Raw genomic sequence first — 15,589 nt, forward strand, 5'->3', positions numbered from 1 at the left:
CCAGCGACCACGCGGGACGCGAGCTGGTGGTGGCCTTACGGGGCGGGGAGTTTGCCACGGGGGCGGTTCAAAGCCCCCCAGCCCTTTCCAACACCCCCATCCATGCAAAGAGGGGGGGTGCTCCAAGCGCCGCGGGGTCAGATGCTGCGCCCAGGTCTGGGGGTGCAGGGGGACGGGTAAAGTTGCCCCCGCACAGATCTGTGCCAGCCCCGGGGACCAAACCCGAACCCCAAAACACACAGGGGGCATCGCTGAACCCCTCAGCGGGCGCCAGCACGGGTCCGTTAGGCACCAGGGGCGTTTTCAGAGTCATTTTGCTGAAGCCGAACCGCCCTTAGAACCGCTTTCCCTAAATGCAGTTTTAAAGAGCTTGCTTTTTCCTTCGTTGGGTAATTAGCGCACCAGATCGATCCCACCTCCTCCCCGGCCGAGGCGGTACGCAGCCAGCACTAACGCGCCGCACAGAGTAGATGTGCCTGGGACAGGCCCCTGGTTTTTTCCTTTTGAACAGAAAAGGGGAAAAAAAAAAAAAATCTCAAACCCCTCTTATTTGGACGGGGAAATAAACATTTCCCCCGCCCCGTCCTTCCACCCCCATCTCCTCTCTCCCCGCCCCAGAGCGGCCGCTCGGAGGGATGCGATGCCAACCACGCGCCCCAGAGCAGCCGGGTGCCCGTGGCCTCTGCTTCATCATCCTCCTCTCCCCTCTCTGTACTATCCGCGTATGTAAACCAGGCAGTTCTCACCTGAACCCTAGGCATTATTTTTTTGACCAGATTAAAATCAAAAATTAAAAAATAATCCATAAAAATGTAGTATAAAAATTCTCTTCCATATGCTACAATACAGGGTGAGCGCTTCTGCTACACAAATACTTTTATTTCCCATTATGTCTTTTTTTTTTTTTTTTTTTTTTAAACCCTTTAGTACAAAATGCTGAAACGCAGGCCTGTGCGGGGAGGGGGTTTGCTTCATCGGAACCTATATACCAGAAGACACAAGACCATATAGCCCACAGGACCCTACCAAAGCCAGCCCCTTCCCCCCACCACACACAAACCCTACTTGTTAGTAAACTTTGCTTTTAAAAAAACTGTATTTTAAAGGTTATCAATTCTAATTCTTTACTTTCATTTGAATACAAAACACATAAGTTGCTATTATCTTTCGTGGCTCCCTGAGCTGAATTTACTATGCTTTCTTTGAAATCACTCCTCATTGCTTCTGTCCGAAGACCAAGAAGGGCTTGCGCAGACGATCCCGCAGCGTGGGCTTCCCCTTTTCTTCAAACATACGAGCACAAAAAAAAAAAAAAAAATCCATATATAAAAAAAGGTGATTGTGTTGCTGATGTCCCGTCAGTAGCTGAGGATCCGACCGAGTCCCCCGCGGTCCCAGCAGCGTCCCACCATCACTAACACACCGAACAACGCACGGGTACGACAGTAGGAACAACTTTCACCAGTGGACATCTTTGCTCAGCCTGGTTACGCGCTGCACGGCAAAGTCGCGTCCCAGCGGACGCTTCGGGGGGGGTAAGGAAAAAAAAAAAATAAAATTGCCACCACCAAAACCATCAGTGGAATACAATTACAGCAGACGAAAAATACACAACTAGTGTACCGGGAGGGGTCCCCCACCCTTCCAATGCTATTTACTAGTCCGTTATTTACATTTTTCACAAGTCTTATGCAGGATGCACAAAAAAAAAAGTCACAATAAAAAACAAGTCCTTTATAGTGCCACCAAAGCGCAGACGGAAAGAACCAGAAAACCAAAAAAAAAAAAAAAAAAAATCGTTTTGAAAAAATAAAACCCAAAACCCTAAAACCAAACAAAAATTCGTTTAGGGCTTCAATGTGTGCCATATTTGCAGACCTCCAAATAAATCCGTGTGTATTGTACGCTGGGCCCTCGAGGCAGAGCCCCACCGGAGCGTGCCGGTCCGTGGCCGAGCCCCGGGGGCCGCCCCGCGGCAGCCCCCCCGAGCCCCCGGCCGCTCCCCGCCGGCCGCCCGAGTCCTGCCACCGCCGGAGCTGGGAGTTGCCAGCCCTGCTATAAAATCCGCCGTTAGTAGATGACCTCGTAGACTGTGGCCTTCTTGTCACCAGAGCCCGTGACGATGTACTTGTCATCCGCTGAAATGTCACAACTTAAGACGGACGAGGATTCCTTGGACTGCAAAAAGGGGGGGGGGGGGGCGGGGAGGAGAAAACCCATCAGTTTGGTTTCCTGAGGAGGCTGGCGCAGCCGCGTTTCACCGAGCAGCATCCATGGCATCACCACAGCATCCATGCCGGGGGCATCACCGCATCCCACACGCTGATCCGACCACCCCAAAAGAACTTCCCCCGCTTCCCAGGGCGGGCAGCCCCTGGGGAGGATGATGCCGAGGAGGATGATGCCGAGGAGGATGATGCCGAGGAGGGGGGGTCCAGGCGCTGCCCACCCCCATGCCCTGCCCGAGAAGCAGCCTCCTACCTGGAAGATGCTCGCTCCGTAGGGCGTCCTCCAGGCGTTGAGCAGGTTGTCTTTTCCAGTACTCACAAACCATTTCCCTGCGCCCAGGAAACACGGGGTCAGCGGCCGAAAGCTGCCGCTGCTGACCCCCCGGCCCCATGGCTGGCAACACCGAAGCCGCCGGCCGGACCCCGCGACCGGCCTCTCCCTGCCCCCGGAGGCTTCTGGCTGTTTACCCTCAGAAATTGGAAAATCTGGAGGTTTTCCCCGAGACGCTCGCCCCAGCCCTTCTCCTGACGGGACGCATCCCAGCACTCGCCCGCGGGCAGGCGTTGGTTCACCTCCCGCGATGCGACGCGGCAACTTGCAGCCACGACTGGGGAGAGCGGCAGGAGCGTTTACAGGGAAAATCCTCATCTCCGCCACCCGTGGGACTGATCCTGCCGGAAGCCTCCACGCCCACGCCCCCCCCACCATGCCGTGCATCAGCCCTTCTCGATGCGGTCCTCGCGCGCGTCCCCCGCCGTCACCGACGGAGCCGGGAGAGCCGAGCTTAGGGCCGGAGCCGCTTACCGCAGTAGGCGAACTTGAGGGAGAGGACGCAGCTCTCGTGGAGGTGCAGCTGGTACTTGTCGGGTTTCGTGTGGTGCAGCACTTCCACGTTGCTGCTCTCCATGCCCACCGCGAGCCACTCGCCCGTCGGGCAGTACCCCAGCGAGAAGATCTGCAGGGGTACAGAGGGGTGCTCAGGGGGGGGGGGGCTGCACCCACCGGCTCTGCCTGCAGCCCCCTGCCCGAGCAGGCACCAGCCGCTTCTGTGTCCCCAGCGATGCCCCGTCGGGGAGAGACGCCGAGCTGGGGGCGATCCCAATAACGCGATGGCTTTGCTCGCAGCGCTGGCAGCGAGGCCAGCAATTCAGAAGAGAAACAGCCCGACAGGCGGGGAAGGACGCAGCCCGGTCCTCTTAAATCACCAAACGTTCCCAGCCGCTGAAAGGCAGGCACGGCAAAGCCGGGAGCCGGCGGACGGCCTCTGCCCCTGCAGCACAGCCCCGGCTCCTGCCCTGGCTGAGGCACCCCGGCTGAAACGCAGCCTCGGCCAGGGACAGCTCTTCTGTCTTTGGACAGAAAGTTCTTTCCTGGCATCCTCCAGAAGAGGAAAACCGGGCGTGGAAGGCAGCGAGACTACATAAGCTCTAAGCCGTGGCTACTCGTGGGCTGGAAGCTACAATGGCGTGGCTTCTGGATGCCCGGCTCTGCGATGCCCAGCATTAACGCAGCGGAAAGTCCCGACCACCAGTGCCCTGGGGTCAGCAGCTGGGACGCGGCAGAGACCTCGGCCACGCTGCCGCCTTCCCTGGACCCTGATCACGCAGCTCCCGTTTCACCAGCCGTACGGCATCGGGGGAGGCTGCCGGCCAGCCCTGCAGAGCTGCAGCGGGATTCGGAGAGGCGCGTGCAACGTGTTCGGAGCAGCCGCACGAGACCTGCGAACGCCGGGGCGGCTCCAGCCCCACGGAGACCGCTGCACTTGCCGAGAGGACACAAGGTCCCAGCTTTGCCCCTTCGGACAAGAGCTCTGGGAGGGTCTGCAGAGGTGGAAGGTGCCCGAGCCCTGCAGCCATCCCACTCGCGGGGCACCCAGAGCCAGCCTGTAACGCCCACGGGCACCCCTAGGCAAGCACTGCTTTCTTAATGGCAGCCTAGTCTTGCAGCGGATGAAAAAGCGATGAAAGAGAAGCTGAAACAAGAGCCGGGGGTGCCCCGCAGCTCTTACTGCCTTGAACGCTCTTGGGTTACACCTAAAGCAGCGGGGACGGCCGTGCACAGAGCTAACAGGGGTCTGCGCGGGCCATCCTCCCAGCAGGAAAAGCCCCCTCCCACAGCCACGCACCAGCCAGCTGCCGAGTGGGCTGCCCTGGGTTCCGTGGAGGGATAAACCCCTGCGTGGGGTCTTCAGGAGGACCTGCACAAGGCCAGGACGTTCGCCCGCCCAGGGCCAAGGGCACCCCGCGCTTACCTGGGAGGTGAAGTCGTGCTGCTGGAGCTGCCTCCCTTCCCGCAGGTCCCAGGAACGTACTGTGTTGTCCAGACCCCCCGTCCACAACTTTGTACCGTCATGCGAGATATCTATGCAGCTGGCACCGTCTGTGTGGCCTTGGAATTGCCTTTAAACCACAAAAAATAACGGAAATCTTCAAAGGGAAGAACTAGCAAAAAAGCAGGTAGGTTGCTTCAAGGGAGCTGGCGTTCAGGCTGCGTTGACAAGGCTTCCCTGCACCAAGCACGCCGGGAAAGCCATCCAGGGAGCACGCTTTGGCAAGGCGCGCCAGCCCGGCCGAGCCTGCTGGGCTCCCTTACAGACAAAGCATCACGAGATAGCGTTCTTGCTGCCATCCCCAAGGTCCTCGACACCAAGACATGGCCAGAAGGACCCCAGTTATGGCGAAGAGCAACCCCCGGGGCTCCCAGCCCTCCTGCCGCAGGCGGGTGCGGAGGCTGGCTCACCTGACGAGCGTCTGGTTGTGCAGGTCCCAGACGGCGATGTTGCCGTCGCTGCAGCAGGAGAAGCAGACTTTGGCGTCGGGGCTGATGGCCAGGGCGTAGCAGGCGGGGGCGGAGGAGGTCAGCTCGGCCTTGATGCGGGGTGTGGGGGAAGCCAGGTCCCAGATGGTGAGCGTGCTCGCCTCCCCTCCCACGATCAGCGTGCGGCCGTCGGGGAGGAGTTTGCAGGAGCGGATGTAGTTATCTCTGTTCTGGAGGGGGAAGAGACGTTAGCAGGAGGGCGACGAACCATTCACTGCGTTAGAGGTGGGGGAAGGTGGGAGAAAGCGGGGGGGCGCGCGCTTGGGGACCAGGAGCGACCCACCGTGGCTGGCTCGCTTGCGCGCGCACCAGGGACGCTCCGGCACGAGGCAGCGCTGCCCCGAGCCCCCTTACCAGGCAGTCCAGCTGGGAGATGGGGCTCTTGCTGCCCGGCTGGCTGATGTCCCAGATCTTCACGCACCCCTTGCCCCCGGTGTAGACGTGCCTGGTGGGGTTGCTGATGGTGACGGCGCACACCACCTCCCCGTGGCTCAGCGTGTTGATCTGCCGGGCGTGCCGCGGGATGCCGGGACCCGCCAGGGCATCGTGGGGAAAGGGGACCGGCTGCATCTGCCCGTCGGCGCTCACGTGGAAGGAGTAGGCTCTGCCAGGGGAGGGCAAACAGGGGGGTCAGCCCCCGAGGCAGAGGTTTGCTGCAAAGCCAGCGTAAGGGAGGGTCGGGTGGCATCGCAACCCGGCTGCCAGGTCGTGCCTTGCTGGGGCCGAGGCCACCGCTGCTCCCCGGGGGCTCGGCCGGACCCAGCCCCGGGCGAAGCCCCACGCACGCCTCCCTCCCGGGCACACTCATCCCCACCCAGCGCACGGAAAGACCAAGAGGGGCTTACGGCTTCCCTCCGGGGATGGACGCCAGGCTCGAGGGCAGGCCGGGGGCTCTCATGGGCGGGTGCGGGTCGAAACCAACCTGCCAAGAGACACACACGTGGGTAAGGCCAGGCACGAGCCGGGCACGCGAGCAAACAACTTCCCATCTGCGAGCCCGGGCAGGTATGGGGACACTCGGCAGCTCCCTCTTTTCCCTTGCTGCTCAATAGCTCAACATTATTTTTTCCTTGACAGAAAGGGGAAGGACTGGGGAATCAGCCAAAGGTTTGTGGTCTGCAAGGACCGGCGCGGGACACGCTCGCCCTCCCCACGCTGTTCCCAAGCCCCCAGGGACAGGAGCAGCCAAGCCTCGCCCAGCACCCCGGCTGCAGAAACCCCCATCTCTGCATTAACGGCAGCATTTTGCTTCTTGTTTCGCCTGTATTTTGCCTTAAAGCGTACGATTGAGTGTTTAGCAAGAGTAAGGGGAAGGGGGCTGCACAGCAGGTACTTCCCACGCGTGGGGGGAAGGATAAACCCCAGCGTAGCGGCGCGTGCGTATCTCCCCGCGGGAGGCATCTCCACGCCCAGCACCCTTCGACGGTGGCCGACTCAAAACGCAGCCGGTGAGGAGCCCCAGTTTCACAGCCGACACAGGGAAGCCCCCACCCTGCACCCCCCCCAACCCTGCCCGCACCCACCACCCCGCCGGGAGCGAGAAAAGGAGCTAAAAGTGCTACGTACAGCTCCAAAGCTCACCATTGGCGACCGGCCGTAGGCGGCGGCGGCGGCGGCAGCGGCGCTCATCTGCGGGGGGATGTTGTGCAGCCCCGCGTAGGCGCCGGGGCTGGTGAGCGAGCCGTTCATCTCGTGGTGCCCCATCATGGCGAAGGGAGCCGCGTAGGAGCCCGCAATGGAGATGGGCGTCCGCAGGGCCGAGGCTGCGGGAGGGTTGGGGGACGGTCAGGGGACGGAGCCTGCCAGCATCCGGCCCCGCCTGCCCCAGAGGGGGAAATGCAACGGCTGGACCTCCCTCCTCACCCCATCTCCGGCACGGGGACCACCTGAGCTGCTGGCATCCCCGTCCCGAGCTGGATTAGGTCCCCAATAAGCCCGACCACCCCCTGCAAGCTGCTGTGCCCCCAGTGGAGGGCACGGGCTGAAGCTGTGCTGGGGACAGCAGCAGAGAGGGGGCACCGGGGGACCGTGGGGCACCCAGGGGACCGGCACCCACCCAGGGGGTCCATGCCGGTCGGCTTGCCAGGCATCGGCCGCAGCCCCGGGGTGCTGCTCGTCCCCGGGGTCGGAGCGTCATTCCTCGGCGTCGGAGTGTTTGACTTGAGCCCGGGCGTCGACGATTTGTCATTCTGGATGGAGAAGGGATAAAAAAAAAAAAAAAAGAGGATGAGGTCCAACCACCGGTGTCCGCAGCCCCTGCTCGGCGAGCCCCCACGGCTGGCGGGGCCTGACCCCCCGGCAGAACGGAGGACGTACGTGGCCCAGGTCTTTAGTCTTGGAGGAGGGAGTGCTGCTGGAGGAGGCGACCGAGGCCGGGCTGTTCGGCGCGTCCCCCTTCTTCAGCCCACGGGCTTTGTCTATGCCGTTCTCCGGGGGGGAGTGGGCTGGGCTGACCCGGGGGGTGGCGGGGTCCTGCGAGACAGGAGAAAGCATTGGCACCCCCAGCAGCGGGGAGCGCTCCCTCCGGCTCCTCTTCCAGGCAGGAATGGGGCCGGGGCCGGTGCCGGGCGGCCCCTAAGGCATCGCCCCTCACCCCCCCAAGTCCCCACCGTGCCGCGGGGAGATGGGCGGACCTGCCGAAACGCCCCCACGGCTCACCTCGTTGGAGACGTCGACCACCAGGTCGTCACTCTTGTCACCATCGCTGTCCTGAAACGCAGAGCGAGTTACATCCCGCAGAGAGCTGCCAAACCCGGGGGCGGGGGGCAGCCCCCCAGGCAGCCGAACCCCCCCAGCAGCAGGACACGGGTCACCCACGCCACGTTTGGAAAGTTTTACCCAAACCCCGCTTTCTCCCACCCGAAGTCCTGCCCGAACGCGTGCCGCACGCCCCGTCCTCGTGCCGCCACGTCCCCCGGCAGCCGGACCCGTCCCTGCCACTCACATATCGGCTCATGCTGTCCTTCTCCTCTGCTTTCCGCTTCTTGGAGTCGATGCTGTAGTCTGTGGAGCTCCGGTGCTTCTCGCTGGCTCTCAGGCTTTCCGAGGGCGAAACAGAATTATTCTGCAATAACAGACAAAACTTTTAAGTTGGAAACAGAAGGAAACGGGAATTCGTGAGTAGCAGCTCAAAAGGTGCCGCAAACAGCTCTCCAGCCAGCACCGAGCCTGAAATCCAGCCCTGCCCTGGACTGTGAAAGCCCCACGGCGGGGTGAGCCCCACGGCGGGGTGAGCCCCACGGCCCCACCACGCTAGGGAGCCGAGGACAGGGTCCAGCCTGGGCCGGAGGACGGCCACCACCGCACCGAGCATCGCTTCGAGCCCCGGGGACGCTGCCGGGGAGCCCCGCGCGGCTGCTCCGCTCCAGCAAGGCTGCTCGTGGGCACCCGAGCCTCTTCACTGCAAAAGCACAGCAGAAAAAAAAAGGGAGGAGCTGGCTGTCGTTTCAAAAGGCAAACCCTGGGAGGAAGGGGCGTGCGATTACAGCAGCTCCCAGCAGCCGCTGGGATCCACCGGCAAGCGCTGGGCAATGCAGAGAGGGGAAAAGCTGCGCTCCCCTAAACCAGCCCCATCGCCACCACCCTCTGTGCCCCACGGGAGCACCAGCCCCATCTCCACCACCCTCTGTGCCCCACGCGAGCACCAGCCCCATCTCCACCACCCTCTGTGCCCCACGCGAGCACCAGCCCCATCTCCACCACCCTCTGTGCCCCACGGGAGCACCAGAGCTTTGCCCCGGCCCTGGGCAGGGGAAGGGCTTTGCACGAGGGCTGGCACCCACGAGAGCCCACGGGTCCTTCCTCCAGCATCAGCGGAGCCGGGGCCTCATCCCCGGCGTTCATTAGGGGAGCAAAGGGACCGCTTCACCCCAGCCCCAGCTAAGCCGCGCCAGCAGCTGAGCTCTGCCGAGCCAAAGGGCATCCAAAAAACGTTTGGAAAAATCCACGTCCCCAGGAGCGGCAGAGCCAAGCGCCCCGCGGCGCAGCTCTGCTTTGGGGGGGTTTCTGTGCCCGCTTCCAGCGGCGAAGCCCAGGAGACGCCAGCGCTCCCAGGAAAGCACGCCGGGATCGGGCTGGGAGCAAAAATGGCAGCGCAAAACCACCTCGAACGCGCCGGAGAAAGCCCGGCCCCGCATCGCCCTGCGGCACGGCCCCGGCCCCGCGCAGATGCCCTTCAATTAGTTTCTCGGAGCGGCAAGAGAAATTACCATCGTTTCGTGTCTTGTAGCAGAGCCTGCCGCCCCTGCTAAGCAGAAATGTTCCTAAGCTCCTCTGCCTGCCTTTCTTTCCCAGCTGAAAGGGAGAACTAAAGCAGTTCATGTTTCTCCTCGGTACCCAATAAGCAGCTTTGGATAACACCGGGGTCTTTCTTCTCAGGCAGTCATGCTGAAAAACCTCGCAGCTACCAGAGAATCATGTCAAGCATTTAGAGGCATCGATCCATTCAGCCCGCCGCTGGCCTGCCGCCAAGAAACTAAATATTTTTTATTGCGCAGGCAAGGCTAGGAAAATATGAATGACTAACTCTGATTATCGTGCGCATTAAACCTCCACGGGGAATACCCCGTATTTTATTTTATAGATCGGGAACCTTCCCGTCTCCGACGGCCCCCTCCCCACCGAAGGCGCAGGTTAATGATGCCCAATTCCCCTCTCCCCCCTTAAATAGCACTTTTCTTCCCATCCGCCCCCGGCTCTCAAAAGGCCCATTTGTGGGCTCGGGGATGGCAGGAAATCGCTGCAAAGCCGCGGCTCAGCCGGGCTTTGTCCTGCCAGCTTTTCCCCGAGACACCGGCATTGTGCGGCCAGGGGCGGGGGGCGCAGGCTGGGACCCCCACGGGGAGGGCAGCCCCCCACCAGGCTCTGCCCACCAAAAAACCCATATTCGCCGCGTTCTCCGTCCACGCTCAGCCCCTGCACCCAGCCAAACCGAGAACCAAACCGCTGCCGCTAACACCGAGATGCGAGGGACGCAAATAAAAAGCGGCCGTGCTGGAGGTGACGGCTGCCCTCCACCACGGTTATTTAGCTGGTTAGTTAACTGCTTGACCTTCCAAGTCCTACTTAACACGGCGTAATAGCCAAACCCATCCCGACAGCTTAGATGACCCAAGATAATAGAAGAGTGATCAGGAATAAAATAGCTTTCCTAATCGCCGAAGGAGTTTTAGCGGCGCAGGACTTGACTGTGCTCATTCACAGGGCTTAGTCAATCGAAACCGAATCTCGAAGCTCTGCAGCAATCAAAAAGATTTAAGCCAAATCTCATAACCGGCCCGGAGGCGGCGGCTCCGCTCGCCCCAGCACAGCCGACAGCCCAGCAGCTCGTCCAGCCAGGGTGGGGGGGAGTTTTGTTTTGTTGGTTTTTTTTTTTTTTTTTTTTTTTTTAATAAATAGGACCTGTGCAAAAGACATCCCCGGAGCTCACATCCACAAGGCTGTTTTTTAAAACAATAGATAAAACAAAAACATGCAGCCAGCAGAAACTGGGGGGGGCGGGGGGAAGAGGTTAATGGGACTTACTGCACTTGAGTCTCGCTCTTTGAGAAGAAGACGGTGTCAGAGGCGAGGTCACAGCCAAAATAAAGAGAAGACAGAAAAATAAAGCAAGTTAGAATAAGTCTTAAAATAGAAAAAAAAAATATATCTAGAAGCTCCTCATCGCACGGCCTCCTGCCTTAACTCAAAACCTATCTGGGCTCGCTTCAGCTTTGCTTTAAAATTCATATCCCCTGTCCATCCAGCTCCCGCTGCCTCCGCCTCCCCCTTTCTTTCTGACAATGTGATTTATTTGGCAAAACACACAGAGGAAAGGGGAAATACTCTGAAACGCAAAAGGAATGGCATCAGCCTAAGGCTCCCGGACCCGAAGTCCCAAAGCCAGGAGAAGGTCCCAGCCGCCCGTCTCTGCAGCCACATCAGCGGGATGTGGTTTAGCCATTAATTTGTACATAAACAGCCCCATTTTCCCTGGGATCTCCTGGTAGTTTGAATCCAGGCAGAAAAATGAACGTAATTGGATAATTGCTACCAATAGTTTTTTCTCACTGGCTTTCACGGGGAGGAAAACCACCCCAAATCCACCGGCAGAAGAGCCCAACGGCTTCATGAGGCTGTCGGGTAACTGCCCTGCAAACGGGCGTATGACGGGGAAGATCTCAGATCTTCGTGTGTTAACGGGCAGGGGGATTTGCGAGGAAAATCTTCAACGCTGTTGGTTTGCAACCAAACTCATGCATCATTTTTTCTTCTAAAAAGATTGTCTTATCGCTAATAATAAGAAAAAACAAGTTTGCTAGTGAATATCTCTGGTTTCCAGACCATCGACAGTGTCTGACAGCGATGGAGAGGAGGAAGGCCGCTTCACCATCAAGGCATGGCTGAACGGGGACGCAGGATTTGCAGCAAGACCCCAGCAAAGCCCGCAAGGGCTCAAACCTGCGGGCAAACTCGGGGGGGGGGGGGGGGGGGGCACGCGAGCAAATCAGCCCGACAGAGGTCAAGCTGCCAGCGCTGTTTCTTGGGGCAATTTGCATTCCCTGCCCTGCATGAGCAAAGAAGGGAGCAGTCTGGAGGCTCCCTTCCCCTCCTCCCCTGCCACCTCAAACCCCACCATCCCCGAGCTGCTCCCAAGGAGCACCTTGACCTCAGCGAAGAAGAAAAGCAGGGAAAGCTTTGGGATCACCTGGAAATCGCCGCAACAGCGGCGGCACCTCCCTCGGCCACCCAGGCTGAGCTAAGGGGCTCGAGCATCGTTTAGGGAAAGCCGCAACCCTACAAGCGGAAGCGCAACCCCTGAAGCCCACTCCCCGAGGGACGGGGCGGTGGGAGCAGAGCCACGCCTGGACCAGGGCGTTCCTAGCACCGCGGGACGCAGCGAGGAGCAGCCCCCAGGGACCGCATCGCCCCAGCCCTTCGCTCTCACCTCTGTGGTCCAGGTCGTGATGGTTTTTCTCATCCTTGACGGCGAGGTGTGCCTGGCTCCCCAGGGCGCCGAGAGCCAGCAGTCCCGAGCTGCTGCCGGTGACCGGCGGGATGCCCGGCGGCTGGAGACCCGAGGGGTGCGGCGGCAGCTGGACCGGGGGCCCGTGGGCGGCGTGGGAGAGGTGCTGGGCCTGGAGCTGCTGCTGCTGCAATGAAACCACCAGTGAGCCGGGGAGGGGGCAGCGGGAGCGGGGGGGGGGGGGACTTCGGGGCATCGAGCGGCGGCGTGGTGGCAGGAGCGGTGCCGGGAAGGGGCACGCCCAGCGTCACGCTGGCAGGGCAGCGAGGTGACGCCCCGGGGAGCTGCCCCGCTCGGCCGCCTGGAAGGAGAAGCCCCGTTAGCAGGAGGGACGGAGGGTGCCCCGTGCACGGCCCCGGGGCTGATCCCCGCTGCAGCCGCCCACGACGGGGCCGGAGCGCAGGCATGGCACACGCACCCCGGGCCGGGCTGCAGGAGTCAACTTTAATGCAAGGCAATTCACATCATCGCTGCGACTTGGCTGGTTTTGCTTTTCAGTAGATATTAAGCAGAAAAAATAAATAAAGAAATACCACCCAGGACGCAGAAAGCGGCTCTGGCTGGAGTGCCAGCTGCGAAACCAGATCAGAGAAAGCAAACTCAAGCATCCGGGATCCTCGCAGGCCACCTCAGAAAGGAAAAGTTTTGCTTATTTGCTCAGGACCAACTTTAAGGCACCTGATGGTGAGAAGAAAACTGCCCGCACGGTGCCTGTGCCCCATCCTGCCGCTCCTGTCCCCCTCCGATGGCGGCTGGACGTCCTCTGCGCCGGGGATGGGGCTGGTGCACCCTCTCCCCCAGCCGCGGGGCCGGGCACCAGCCCCCGCAGCCCCCGGCACGCACGCAGGCGGCCGCAGCCCGGCTGGGACGGTGCACGGCCCCCCCGGCTGCTGCCCGCCGCCCCGGGGGGCTTTGGGGAGCCGTGAGCCCGTCCCAGCAGGCACGCGTCCAGCCGCGGGAATTGCCTGCTCATTTTTGGGTGGGAAAAACACCAAACTACAGCTTTGGGGGAGAGGAAGGGAAAACCAAATGCATCCCCTGCGCTTCCATTTCATACACAGACTTGAAGAAAACAAGCTCAAATCCGAGTTGCTACTGGTCAATAGCCTGTCCTCGGGGGTGTCACTCCCAAGAGCCCCAGGCCACCACTCCCACGGCTCCTCCGCCCCAAGGAGGGCAGCGGTCCAGCCAGGAGGGTCTCGGAGCTGGCACTTGTGTTTCCGACCCTTCTGCCTGCACCCACGGCCACCTCGAGCAGCACCCAATTAGCTGCCGGTGAAAGGTGCATTTGGGCAACTGGCCTCCAGCAGGAATCGCGGGCTGGGGGGGACACCCAAGCCTCGGAGCCCCCCGCACCTCCCCCGGGTCCCCACGACCAGCTCGGATCAGGTTTTCTCCCTCCCTGGTGCCGCCAAGCACGGCAGAAGCCGTCAGCAGACCGGGCAGCTTTCTAGCAAGGCGGGCTGCGTGCGAAGGACCCTGCGGCACGGCGAGCAGAGGGACCACCGACCCGCACCCCGGCGAGGGAGGGCTGATCCTGCAAGGTTCAAAGGGGCTCAGTCCCAGCCCTGCACCGTGACAGCCAAGGAGCGAGGGGCTCCTGCCGTGCCGTCACGGCCTGGCTCAGCTCAAACCACGGCAGGAATACACCAAAAATACCTCCCAGGTATGGGGGACCCTAAATTTCCAACACTTTCATCAAGGAAATTTCCAGCACATCTTCCCCAGAGCTGCAAGGGGATGCACCCAGGTGCCCCCAAACCGGCTCACGCTCTGCAGCACTGGGGTGACACCCCAGCACAGCCCGACAGGGGTGGCGAGGGGGGTGACACCCCAAGTACAGGCCGACAGGGGTGGCGAGGGGGGTGACACCCCAAGTACAGCCCAACAGGGGTGGCGAGGGGGGTGACACCCCAGCACAGCCCAACAGGGGTGGCGAGGGGGGTGGCACCCCAAGTACAGCCTGACCAGGGGTGGTGAGGGGGGTGACACCCCAAGTACAGCCCGACAGGGCAGCACCAGTCACCGCGACACAGCCCGCGGCTCACAAAACACACCGGGACAGCGGGTGAAGCGGGTTTAGCCTGAGGGGTCCCGCACTCAGCTCTGCACAGGGCACAGCTCGACCCGGTCGTGCACGGGAGGTGTGCTGCAAGAGTTCTCCTCCTCCATCCAGCGAGGCTCGGTGCCCCCCAGCCTGCAGCCTCGCGCGTGCCCGTGCTGCACGGACCCACAGCCCCAGCACGGCCAAGGGCAGGGGCACCCTGCAGAGCCCTCGGTGCGTACCCCACACCCTGCAGAGCCCTCGGTGTACCCTGCAAACACCCCGCCAGCCCCCGCAGCCCGGCTGCAGGAGCCAGGATGCAGCTTTTCGGAAAAAAACCCCGCACTGAGGCCACGTCTTCAGGGGAAGCACCAGTTCCACCCACCTCCCGACTAAAGGACCTATTTTAGGGGGTAGCAGGAAGGGGTGACTTGCTGTCACATGCTGATGGGCACAGCGGGACCGAGCAGCTTCTTGCTGCCCGGAGCAGAGCTGGGTGCAAGGAAAACGGGTGGGCGACCCACAGCAGGTGGGTGCCCTACACCTGCCAGGCTCTGGTTTCTAAGCCTTGCGCGAGGGGAGAGGGAAATCCCCACCCAGGCTGCGACCCCGAGTCAGATGTGAAAGGCGGTAGCTGCAGTTTCAGGCAGAGGAGATGCATTATCTTAAAAAGCAGCTCCTTCCGGGCAGCGCAGAGGTCTCAGCTGTGGCAGAAGCCAAATCGAGAAGGCAATTAGGCCTCCGCAGTGCTCTTATAGGAAAAGCATAAATCATTGTGTCCTCAAAAAGCAGGAGCCTTTGGCTTCTGCTGGGCTGCTCCAGCCACAGGGCAGAGAGGGGGGAGCATCCTCAGGGCCTCCATTGGAAGAGGGGTCCCCAAAGCAGCGGTGCACGGAGAGCTTGGTGGCAGGGCGAGGGGCGCACGGGGGTCCCCAGCCCCAGGGGCTCTGCCCCGCTGGTGCCAGCACCGTGCCAGTGTATCCCTCCACAGCAGGGAGCGCGGTCCCTGCCTCCTCGCCACGCACACGTACAGAGATCAATCCCTCCAACGCCAAAGCGAGAGGAACAGAGCCTCGGCTCTTGCTGAAATCAATGAGGCTCTTCACAGTCCCGGCCTCACATGATTTCCACCCGTTTAAGCCAGAGGCAGGGCTGGCCATTGTATCACAGCATCACCCTGGAGAACGGCCGCTGATGGTCTTCCAGGGTGGTATACTCCTCTCTCGCAAGCTTTCCAGCGGCGCCCATCCCTGGAGGCTGCAATGCACAGAGATCCGATGCCTTATCCTCGGCAATCTCCGACTTCCACGGTGGGCAGAAATATCAGCGTGGCATAACGCTCCTCCCAGGAGCTTTCTACCCCGGGGTGACAACCCCCCGCGGCAGCAGGAGCCCCAGCAAAGAGGGGGGACGGTCTCATGGGCACCCTGGCTCCACGCAGCAACGCTCCAGCCCCGCGATGTCGACGGAGTCCCAGCCTCGGCACGGCCCCAGGA

At 61.3% G+C, this 15,589-nt stretch overlaps 1 protein-coding gene across 7 annotated transcripts in view; it reads right to left on the reverse strand.

Annotated features, from left to right (window-relative positions):
- Positions 1-844: 844 nt before the first annotated feature.
- TLE3 (TLE family member 3, transcriptional corepressor) overlaps positions 845-15,589 on the reverse strand; it is a 29,588-nt gene continuing 14,843 nt past the window's right edge. For 2 of the 7 annotated variants that reach the window (XM_075506468.1, XM_075506465.1), the window contains exons 8-21: positions 11,972-12,173; positions 10,570-10,586; positions 7,991-8,110; positions 7,705-7,755; positions 7,363-7,518; positions 7,103-7,235; positions 6,613-6,809; positions 5,892-5,968; positions 5,401-5,650; positions 4,969-5,216; positions 4,481-4,628; positions 3,034-3,184; positions 2,482-2,558; positions 845-2,178 (exon numbers count right to left, since the gene is read on the reverse strand). In XM_075506468.1, the coding sequence (XP_075362583.1) occupies positions 2,071-2,178; positions 2,482-2,558; positions 3,034-3,184; positions 4,481-4,628; positions 4,969-5,216; positions 5,401-5,650; positions 5,892-5,968; positions 6,613-6,809; positions 7,103-7,235; positions 7,363-7,518; positions 7,705-7,755; positions 7,991-8,110; positions 10,570-10,586; positions 11,972-12,173 (1,935 nt within the window). In that variant the 3' untranslated portion in view covers positions 845-2,070. Of the gene's footprint in view, positions 2,179-2,481; positions 2,559-3,033; positions 3,185-4,480; positions 4,629-4,968; positions 5,217-5,400; positions 5,651-5,891; positions 5,969-6,612; positions 6,810-7,102; positions 7,236-7,362; positions 7,519-7,704; positions 7,756-7,990; positions 8,111-10,569; positions 10,587-11,971; positions 12,177-15,589 lie in introns of all 7 variants that reach the window. The other 5 variants (XM_075506470.1, XM_075506466.1, XM_075506467.1 and 2 more) reach the window with 3 other exon arrangements.

Source organism: Mycteria americana, chromosome 6 (assembly GCF_035582795.1).
Source record: "Mycteria americana isolate JAX WOST 10 ecotype Jacksonville Zoo and Gardens chromosome 6, USCA_MyAme_1.0, whole genome shotgun sequence".
NCBI lineage: Eukaryota > Metazoa > Chordata > Aves > Ciconiiformes > Ciconiidae > Mycteria > Mycteria americana.